At 34.9% G+C, this 11,684-nt stretch overlaps 1 protein-coding gene across 13 annotated transcripts in view; it reads right to left on the reverse strand.

Annotated features, from left to right (window-relative positions):
* SEMA3A (semaphorin 3A) overlaps positions 1–11,684 on the reverse strand; it is an 818,384-nt gene that overhangs the window by 189,726 nt on the left and 616,974 nt on the right. For all 13 annotated transcript variants that reach the window (XM_057304266.1, XM_057304265.1, XM_057304264.1 and 10 more), the window contains one exon: positions 11,466–11,659. In XM_057304266.1, the coding sequence (XP_057160249.1) occupies positions 11,466–11,577 (112 nt within the window). In that variant the 5' untranslated portion in view covers positions 11,578–11,659. The remainder of the gene's footprint in view (positions 1–11,465; positions 11,660–11,684) is intronic.

The raw sequence follows: 11,684 nt of genomic DNA on the forward strand, positions 1-11,684 counted from the left end.
TAAAGCATGTCTTTGCACATACCACTCATTTACAAACTTTAAAAGGTTTCATCATCTACTGTTCAAGTCTGAAATTCGCATTTTCTCACCTGTTTCAAAATTTTCTACCATTCGTTCATGCTTAAACTACGTCTGCAACCATAAATGACTTTCCTCCAATCAAATATTTCACTTCCTATAAGGGGCTATGTCTTAGTCTCAGATCTATTGTATATATGGTCTCATCTCTGCTCCTCAGCCCTCTCACCTGGAATGATTATCTATCACCTCCTCATTTATTCTTTCAACCACTTCAGGAATTTAATGAGGTCCTATCATGTGCAAGACTCTGTACTTGTTGAGAATAGAAAATGCCTGGCTGGCTTAGTCGGTAGAGCATGTGACTCGATCTCGGGTTTGTAAGTTTAGCCCCATGTTGGAGGTACAGATTACTCTAAAAAAAAAAAAATCTTGAAAACAGATAAAGAAGAGTATGATATTAAAAAGCCAACACTCTGGGTCTTCCCCCCTTACAAGTGGCTCAGTTTCTTCAAGATAGTTGCCATTGCTATTTTATACTTCTTCACCTCTTCAAAAGCCTTATGAAAGGAGATACTCAAGTCAATGTTTATTGGCGAGAATAGCATCAGTAAACAACTAAGGCTGGGAAGATGTGCACCCAGAAAGGAAAGTTCACAAATGTGACATGGAAAAGTTGTACCAGGTGGGGGCATGGTTCGGGCTGCAATGTGGAGAGTTTCACTTTCCAGTTACTACCAATTGTTGTATCATACTTCTAGTTGCAGAATTTAAAAACATTGTTCTTGAATTCTCCAGATCCTCCTCACACACAGTCATTTACCAAATCTAATATTTCTTTACATTCAATATGTCTCATCTTCAGCCTTCCTCTCTCATTTTCATTATCATGATCCTATGCAGGGATTAATTTCCTCATAAGTGAACAACTCCAAGACCTCCAATTAGTTCCCTCTATGCCCTAGACTCCTTTAAGTTAATCATTCTTTTAGGTCAAGCTGAGGAATTTGGACTTGAATCAGTAAAATTTTAAAACAAAGGAAAGGCATAATTAGATTTGAATTTCAGAAAGAATTGTAGCCAGTAATGATGGAAAGAAGAGGCAGTAATTAAAGGTGGCTGTTGCCCTAGTAGGGCAAGTAATGATAAGGACCTGACTTAACCTGGAAGAGAGAACAGGGCAAATTTGAGTGACGCAAGAGATAGAATCCACAAGACATCTTAGTTAGATATGGGGCGGGCCAGCGAGGGAATAGGTGAAGATGCTTCTGGTCTGGACAACTGGGACAAAATGACAACATTCTCTGAAACTGGGAATGAAGAGGATGAATACATTTGTAGAAAGGTCAGTGGCCACAGTTTTGAGCAAGCTGGGTTGGAGTTCCCCGGGAGAGATCCAGGTGTAGATACTCTGTAGCCTCTGACACAGGGAAGACATAAATGCCAAAGACCCTGCTGGCTCAGCCCCTCCCCAGAGCTTGTAGTGTCTGGCGAAGTAGGCAGGGGCGTGGGCAGATGGGGAAGAGCTCCCTGGGTGACACTGGCACAGAATTTCTGGTTGGGTGAGCTTTCTGCTTTTGGGTCATCACTTGGGCAACATTTTTACATCTCAAGGGTCAAGTAAGCTATTTTGTCCTTTAATCAGCTTATTTTATATGTGTAAAGCTGAGGCAATTGGAAGCACACTCTCTGTACTGACAAAATATCTATTTAGATCATTAGGTACCTGCATGTAGAAGGGGGCAACTGACTGAAACTTTAAAGCGGCAAGATTACCTAATTAAGAAATTGTCATTTTGTCTGCTCTTCTGGAGATTCGTCTGATAAAAATACGAAGTTCTAAACTGCTTCCCAAGAGAGACATAAGGGCTTTTAGTTTTTGAGGCCTAGAAATTTTTCCATATTCCCAGGGGGGATTTAACAGGATTTTGTTTCAAAAGGAGAGGCTTGAATGAGATTTATTTGGATAAGACAAGAAGGTACTGGATGAAGACTATTTCTAGGGCAAAGACAGGGATGGAGGATGGGGAAGGAGGGTGACCAGAGTTAATTAAAAAAAGATTACATATTTCAAATCTGGAAAGATGGAAGTCTGTTGTATTGGGGGAATCTGTGTCCTGCTCACACCCTGCCCTCTGGAGGTGGAAGGATTTGAGAGTAGAAACACTGTGTGCATTCCAGTGGAAGCAAGACGCTCAACACTATGGCCTGGAGCCAACATGCTAGGAAGGCTCAATGGAAGGGCCACTGGAAGAGGCATGTTGGCAGCTTCTTTGAGTAGGGATGCCTTAAGACAGGACAGAGAACTCCTCTAGCCAGCAGTGTTGCTCGGCAGAAGATGTTCTGGGAAGGTCCAACATTAAAGGACAGAAGATTATAGCCAATCCTGAACTACCCAAGACCTGACATCAAGCAGAGAGAGAGATCCTCTCCTCACTATTTCTCAGCATTCCACTTTCCACAATTCACAATTAAACATAATGTGGTTTAAAATCATGACTTCATTGCAACTTTTCTTGTATTTGTTATGAATCACACATGTACTACATATAAACACACTGATTTATGTAGTTCTTCATCCATATATAATTCTGCAAGTACAATTAAACTATTATGATCAAATTTCCAGAAGTGACCACAAAACAACAACTTTGCCTAATATATTATGAAATATCCTAAAATTTGGCTAGGCTGTTTGTGGAAACCTAAGTGAACCAGAGAAACACCCAGAATGATAATGGAGTGCTAAGCAAATTAAAATATATGCAGTATATAACTTTGCAGTTAAAGATGGTACATAACAGGAATACACCGTTAAAGGGACATTTCAATACCTGATATGCATCATATAGGTGACTAGGTATCTTCATATTAAAAACAAACATGATTTATAAAAACAGCAACTGCTTTTTTTCACAAATTGTTGGCAGATTGGTTAAGGAAATAATAAAGCAGAAAACAAAAGGAAATAGCGAGGGAAAGAAGAAGGAAACTGCTTTCTAATCCAGTATATTTTATAATCTCAGGTAGCTATCCCTACAGTGTTTTCTACACTGGATAATCAACTCAAGTTTCCTTTCTTTCTTCCATTGGTTTGGAAGAAGCCTGGTCAATGTATTTTATAGACAAATCCTAAAGAAGAGACGGATTGCGACCACCGCGGAAAAGTCCTTACAAGTATGTACCACTTGTCCCTCTTGATCTCATTCTCAGTCAAACCTAGACAACAGCAGATTAACTCCATGATGTTCCAAGCCTGATACGCTGCAGCTTTAAGTTCCCTTGTTAAAGGACAGATTTGTTCCGTATCACATTTGAATGCTGAAAAATTACATAACTATACTATTTTATAAGCTATGTAAAAATATATTTTCTTCCTGAAAGGAAAAACAAATCACAAAGAAACAGCTTTCAATAGTGGTAATTACCACTTTCTCTACTTCTGCCTTCTCACATTCTTCTTGTCTTTCGAGGTCCACCTTCCTTGTACCCTATTTTTAAAAAGTCCACTGATGTCTTTAGGTAGATGCAACACTGCCTTCCTCAGAAGTTCTACTATATCCACTGTACCCAAGAATCTGCTTATTCATAAAGAAATCATCGCATGCCATATGTGTTTGTGTGTGTCTGTGTGCGTGTGCGTTTTACACAGAGAATACAAATAACAAATATGTATTAATTATAATAATGGAATTTGTAAATAACTGAAATTTGCATAGCTGATAAAAACCTAGGTTCATTTAGACTAATTCTTAAAGGATGATCACAGCAGAGCCGAGTTTATTCTCTTGAAACTTCAAATTTGAAGATAAAGTTTCTAACACATGTGATGAAGATGTCCAAGGACTTGTCTAGTTTCGATTTGATCTCAGGTATAAACACCCTTGTTTTGACTTTCCCCAAATATATTCCTTAAGGACTGGGATGAGACCTTAATTATTTTTTAATGTCACTTAATAGCTCTGATTTGTACACACAGCACTCTTGGTAGTTGTCCTTCTGTCTTTTCCTGTGGATACTTCTACTTTGTCACAAGACCAACATATTTATAAGAATTTAACATCAAGCACGATAAACTGATGTATATTCTAGACCTATAAGTGGGCTAAGAAAATTAGTCGAGTCAAAGTTAAGAGGAAGAAAGGAAGGCATCTTAGCCAGCTGTCGGAGAGCAAAGCCAGGATTCTTTCAAAAGCATGAACAATGAAATGTAGTCAATTCCAATTTTTTTAAATGACTATACTCTCAACTTTGTTTGATAGAACTGGTTTGTTCTACACAAAGATTTGGATACAATGAGACTGACAGAGAAACATTTTATCTTTAGCCACTATCTGATTTTAAAATAGCCTCCCTCACTTTCTTTTCTGGCCATGTGTATCAAGACATGGCAATGAAAAAAAAAAATCAGGGTGTTCCTCTAAAGACATGACACAATTCCTCAACCTGGTTCCTTGGAGCTTCCAAGATGTGGGTATTGTTATATGTTCTCCATGTCTTACTAGCAGGCAAGTAAAGATAGCCAGATACTTTGTGTTTCAGTCCGGAACCAGGCTTGGTTCACAGGAGGTACTGTTTGTGGAGACCACACTGCCCCCATACCCCTTGGGTGCTTCTAAGTACCTCAACTGAGAGCCTCCTCCCCTAGTGTCTAGCACTAAGCTTACTTTCCCTACATTATGATGTACAATTCACATACAGTGAACTGATTTATTAGCACGTGCATTCTTTTTGTACTCACTTATACAGAGGCATTTCATGGTTAAAACACAAGGTGTGTCAAATGAAGCACAGAATCACTCCACTAGTCACTGGGCAAGCCACTGAGAGTCTACAATGACAAAGAATAGCTCTGCCTTTGAGAACCTTACCGTCTGGCACAACAGAGATGATCCTTGTAAGTAATTTTACAAACTAAAGAAGTCATTTGACATATTCAATAGTACTAAGCTCCATTTAGTTTGCTGACGAAGACTCCAGTGGGTGATGCTATATTTTATCAAAAGACATGTTTATGATTTTGGCAACAGGGCGAGTTACTGTGAGATTTGGTCAACATTGTTTCCCACGTCATATCTCTCCAAGCAAAGGAAACCTGGAAGCGCGGGTTTAATGACTCATTTTGGAGATGACAAGATTCCCTACATTTGTGGTCTCTTTAAGTTTTACCCTAAGCTTGTGGAAAATACTAAGATTCAATTATTCTTCATATTCATCAACGGCATTTTATTTTTGCTTATCTTCATTCCCTAATTTAAGTGTATGTAAATTGTATATTTTCTTATCCTGGGTTTGACAGACTCCAGCTTTGTTACTGTTCGGGAATAGTGTGTGAATTCCTATTTATACTGATGTTTATGTCTTGGCAATAGAAGGAGATAGTCACTGGAGACATTCAGACTTATTTGTGTCAGATAAAATTTATTGATTCTTCCCCATGTTTAATTACGATAATAATTTAAAACAACCTACAAATCGCAAGGAGTCACTTTAAAAAATATCCTGAATGTGATTTAGTAAACATTTTACCGCCTCAATTAGCTACTCTCCAATTACAATGGCAATAATGTGCCTCAGGCAGGCTGCATTGTTTCTGTTAAGAACATTTTATGATTCAGACTTAAAAAAACTGATATGAGTGTATATATGGAATGTATATAAAATATTTAATATACATATAGACACATGAAGCTGTCCTTCTGTCATTCTGATTGTTTGGTACGACTATTTCACTCACTATTTTGTTTCACATTTTATAGATCGATTTCACTTGTAAAGTCTTCTTTAAGCCAAAAAAATAAATTTATTTATTTATTTCCATTTACTTTTCTAGGGTACAAATGTACCAATAAATATATGCACAGAGCACATCAAAATCTTTAGCAAACTGCATTTTAACTAATGCTTCTCCTCTGTGCATGTTGCATCTCCTCACTCTTATGCCAGTTTTTCCAAACTTGGCCTCCACACATTACTCTGTGTATATTTATCCTAGCAGCCTGCCCATTTCTAAACTAATGAAAGAGCTGTCACAAATTGCTAGTGCCACCTATTAGTGGAAGCATAGAACTGCAAATCATGATAATTCCTTTAAATAGCACCTTAGAAGTCATGAGGGGTAAGATCTCTCCCAAGACTCACACTTGTTCTAATTTATGTTTACAGCTGCTGGTCTTTTTAAAATAAGCTTTCACTGCACGCACTAAACTTAGATACTGTCATAAGTTTTGGAGACTTTACCAATAACTTTGCACGAACAAATCATTTTATCATAATTTTTTTCAGACAGATTTGATAAGTACAATGTCTTGACCAATTAATAGGTAACTCTCCATGATATAATATCACGATTTTGAAAATGAATGCTATTAGATAATGACCGATTAAAAATTTCCTTTAGTACTGGCTTCTCTGGAAGGTCTGAGAACAATTGAAGTACAAATTCTGTTTAGCGTAGTCCTGATTTTAGATATAGAATTCTCCAAAACATGTAAGGTGTGATATTTTGACCTTTGAACTGTGACATGTAGGTGTGTCACTAAAGCTTAAATGAGAAACAGTGGAATAAGAAGATAAGCCACAAAATTTCTTATTGCTGACTTAAGTTCATGATAATTTTGTAAGTTACTTAAAGTACATATCTGCAGTACAATTACACATTCACACTAAGCATAAATAGATTATGCTCTGCAACCAAAAGCTTACTTTTATTTCCTTACTAGGAACATATACAATCATATTAATTAATTTTAATTAAATTTATTCTTCAAAGATCTTTCATTTGCATTAATGTTTGAATATAGAATTTAAATGAAATTCATCAAAAATCATAACAGTTTTGTTAATTATGTTGTTTGATTTATATGTGATAATTGAAAGTAAGAAAACAAAGAGAAATCAGTTATCACAGATCTATACATCTATTTAATTGTCTAAATATTCATGTATTTTATATAACTGTCAGGAGTAGAGTCTTGGAAATAATTTATATGAAGAGGAATAACAACATCAAGTTAGAAATTGGAAAAATTATCTCTTCAGTATTCAGGTTTCCTTAAGCTAGTAGTGACTGAATATCATTATCAAAATTTGGTGGGTTAGAATTTTACATGGCATGGTTTTGTGGTCTCAGTTATTTCCCTGCTTGCTAAAGTCTACACTGTATAAATTATTATTTCAAAGGCCAATCTGGTCGGCAGCTTTAATCAGAGAAGCCACAAATTGGAGACTTTCACTAGCCCGCATTTGATCTGACCAAGATTGGATCACAAGATGTGTGACTGCATCTTGTTTTATTTTATTTTTCATTATTTTGCCAGAATATCTTTGTTGAGTAGGTGAATAAAAATTTCTAGTTTTCAGTGTGCTTTAACTGAGTATTTCAGAATAAAATATGATTTTTAAAGTTAACAGAATCTGAGAAGAAAAGACCATGTTAAATAAGAATCAGCAAGTCAGAGACCTGATGTCAAATATGCAGTGACTGTAGAAAAAAGATATTGCAATGAATTTATAACTTCTTTGCTCTGTGTGGGTGTGTATGAATATATATATATATATTCCTCTACCTTTCATAGAAACTTTTCTTTTTAGCTGTGAGGAGATTATAAGACATATTCCATTCTACACAATCATGTGAATACTTGAGCTATTCATGAGAACTTTTCATGGGACCCAAAAGATCACGCCCACTCTAAAATAAATAAATACATACATACATACATACATACATAATTTAAAATATGAAAATCATTGTAAACCAGTAACAATTTTGTTGTAGATCATTTGTAAATTTCACAACCTGTAGGCTGCCAAGATTACTTTTTCTCAGCTATAAGACATCAACATAAAGTTTTGTCATTCAAATATACTAATATATTCATATATATATACATGTATATGTTTGCGTATATCTGTGTGCTCTGGTAGAAGTAAAGAAAAATCTCTGAGAAGTTGCCAAGTTTAATTAGTAAATCATTATTCATATCAACGGAATTTGAAAAGATCATAATGTACTGAGCAATGGGAAATAAAGCTTTTGTAAATTTTATCTCATAATTTTTAATTAAATATTATCTTCTATTATCAGAAAGATATGTGTGAGAATTTTGATTTAGCTGATAATCTCATTGTCATAACAATTGAACGACTCTGAGGGGAAAGAAAAGCTTAACAAAGTACGAAAAGAAGGTCTTTAAAACATTTATTTAAGTGCTATTTACTAAATCCTCCCTATGAAAGTAAAGTTAAAGGCACTGATTTAACCTTTGGATTCACATGATCACCATCACATTCAGACTAGCATGTGTCTTTGATTTCTCCTAAAACTGAAGCACACAGTGTCCTGGAAAAGCTCATTACATTGAGTGATGGAACATTTGTCATTTGTTTAAAACCCCAAATCTAATTTATTTCCTTGTGATTTCCATAGGTTTTTCTGAAGTCTTCATTGTGCCACACATTCCAAAAGGAAGATTATATGATAGTCTGGTTTTTCATGAGAAAAGTGAAATTTGACTAGTTTTGTAGGAGAAATAAACAGCTATGCATCAATTTTAAAAAGAAACATTTTAACATTTAGCTATATTACATATATTTAAGGAAGGCAAAAGTATCTCTGAGTGAATGTTTCTTGAGGATAATTTGTATGTGACTGCTGAGATTTACAGAGTTCTCACATTTGCTTCCCCCACAAGGATTCTAAATCAGATTGGTTCAGAGGAAAAGCCAGCATACCCCATTTTTCTAATATTATCACTTCTCCAGATGGTCCTGAACACATCTATTCAATCCCTTTTTCCTAGAAAGTAACGAGGTACCTTATTAGATATATATGTACATCCACTACAAAGCCTCCCTTCTTGTTCTTCTTTTTCTTTCTCATTTAACATATCAAATCTCTTTCATTTCCTACTAGGCAAGATGACAAGTAGAAAGTAAGCACAGTGATTGCCTGAAACTTCGTCTTAGCAACCTGAGCAATGAGAGAGTTAATGGTGGATCTTTGAAAACAAGTGACCATGGGAAATTAGGGTTGGCAGGGATTTAACTCTTCATGAATCATGCTGGAATATTTTTAAGGGCAAAGCAGTGGATGTTTTAACCGTGTTTGACATCTAATTAAGGAGGAAAAAGAAGTAGCTAAAAAAAAAAAAATCTTTATTATAGTTTAGAAACAAAGTACTAACAATTGGCTACCAGGCATTTGCTTTGGCAAAACATGTAGAGACAAAAAGGTAATGACAGACCAATAAAATGACAGAAGAAAAATTGCTTAGGCTATTCCTTTTCTTCTTCTTGTTGTTCATTTCACAGTTTATTTTACCAAATTGCCAACCCCTAGGTATTTCAATAGAATTGTTATGTAGGTGTGGGGCAGTTCTTGATTTAAAAAAAAAAAAAGGCAGAATAATTCTAATGGATGCCATTGCTAAAAGGAATTTATAAAGACCAGTGTCCAATATATACATATTGTCAATATACACAAGACAAGTTTAAAGCCTGTACACATATCAAAGGACTATTCCAGTTAAATGCTATCTGTTTAGTATATAGAAAGGAATGGTACCTCTTCTATAATGGAGAGTAATCTATTATCATGGAAATAAAATTCTTGCAAAATATATATAATTCTCAATTCTTACTTATTTTACAATTTATTTAGCATTTAAACACATATCTCCAAATCTAGTAGATTTTTAAAGTGTGTTTCATGCTTCAAATTTGTTACTCTAAAATTATACATATAGCCATTTGCATCTTCAAGAAGTAAAGTTGCATGTGAAACTTACTCATAGGGCATATAAACTTGGATAAAATCGACCATCAACCTAAATACTATTTGATGGCATCCTCTCCAAGAATGAAAATAGCAAAAACTGAGGAAAATACAGATGCCATAATATCATACACTATAAAAATAATTTAGACAGTTACTAGAGATACAATAGAGATTTAATTAAATATTTAATAGAAGCTATATAATTTTTAAAAATCTTGCATGATAAGTACAATTGCAATTCTGTTTGCTAATGTTTTAAATCCACTCCCACTTTAATAACTAGAAAACTGTTATATGAAAAATAAATATTTTTTTCAACCCAATGTATTTTATCTAGCAAGTATTAATTCCAAATAAACACATTTAATAGGTGTTGAGTTTTCTAATCCAAAGTGTGAAAATTACATCTTTCTTTCTTATTTGTGGTCCTCATTCACACTAGGGCATTCAGAAAGAGATGTTCCCCATCATGTGAAAATTAAAGAATATGTTTTTGGCATAAGAGCAATGTGCAGTAGACAGACATCTCCACAGACAGATTCAATGATTTTCTTTCACATTATAGGCTAAAAACAGAATATAATTGAAGCTTCCCACTGCCCCACCCCCAATTCCCGAAATCTGAGAATCATAAGAAAAGCAACACCTTAGGGAGTAAAAGTACTTGAGGTAAAATATTTTAATCTCCAACCCCATTTTACTAATATCTCAGTTATATAAACATTCTCTTCCATTAAAAGTTATATATATATATATATATATATAATTTTCAATCTATGTTAGCACTATTTGATACATCTATCTACAAAATCTATCTAAACAAATACAGAATAAATATTTTCTTTAAAGTCCTCATTAAAAAACCAAGCATATGCATTAAACTGTAACCAAATAAAGTACTAGCAATCATGTGATAAAGCTTTTTTCCTTTCTTAAATTCATACTTTTTTAAAAGAAGTTCCCACAACTAGCTGTACAACCAGAAAGTAATGTCTCTTCAATTCTCACTGAAGTACATATGGAATTAAATAACATTATATTTCAAAGGCTTTAGCTTTACACCAATTAGCCAAATACACAGTCTTTTGTACAATCATAACACACTGTGGAAAAACTAGTCTGTTCCCTCCAGTTTATATTCTCTTGGCAAACCATGATCTACTGCTTATGTTAAGCATCTGATTGTCAGATTTGAACAAACTGAATATTCATGATGACGATTAACCATTTAGTGCCTAAAACTAAGAAAATACAATTTATCATAACAATTACTATAGGTGAAGCATTCACATCTACAAAGAGACTATTTTTGCAATAGTGATTTTTTAAAGATATTTTAATAGAAGTCGAGTCAGAAAAATTAACAGAACATATGATCACATATACAGATCAGCATTTACTAGGCATTCAGCTCTTCTCTGCAAATGTGATTAAATGTTCTTTGTTTGCATTTAAATTGTCATATATCAAAGAGGAGACACGCTTTTATAAAAAAGTGTTAAAATCATCTCAGAAAGATACACACAATCATATAGGTTTCCCAGGTTAAACTAAAGGTTTTATGGTTTGGGCTGGGAGGGAGTTCAAGGAATGAAAAGGTTGGGGCAGGGTGGGGGGCAGGGGGCATTACAAAGCTAGCCAAAATAAAAGAAAAATAAAGATTTACCTTTGTAGGATAATTTCAGCCTTGGCACATTGTTCTTCCCATTTTGATAGTTTGCTCTTGCTGTAAGTAACACTCCCCAGAAAAGACAGACAATCCTAGCGAACCAGCCCATGCTGCAGACGCTGTAGGTCCCTATGCTGCTTCAGCCTTCCCTCCTGTATTGTGCGGCCAGAGAAGTTCAAACAATCTGGAAACTGGAGGTAACAGGTGATTTAGGTC

The sequence above is a fragment of the Ursus arctos genome, unplaced genomic scaffold, assembly GCF_023065955.2.
Source record: "Ursus arctos isolate Adak ecotype North America unplaced genomic scaffold, UrsArc2.0 scaffold_3, whole genome shotgun sequence".
Lineage (NCBI taxonomy): Eukaryota > Metazoa > Chordata > Mammalia > Carnivora > Ursidae > Ursus > Ursus arctos.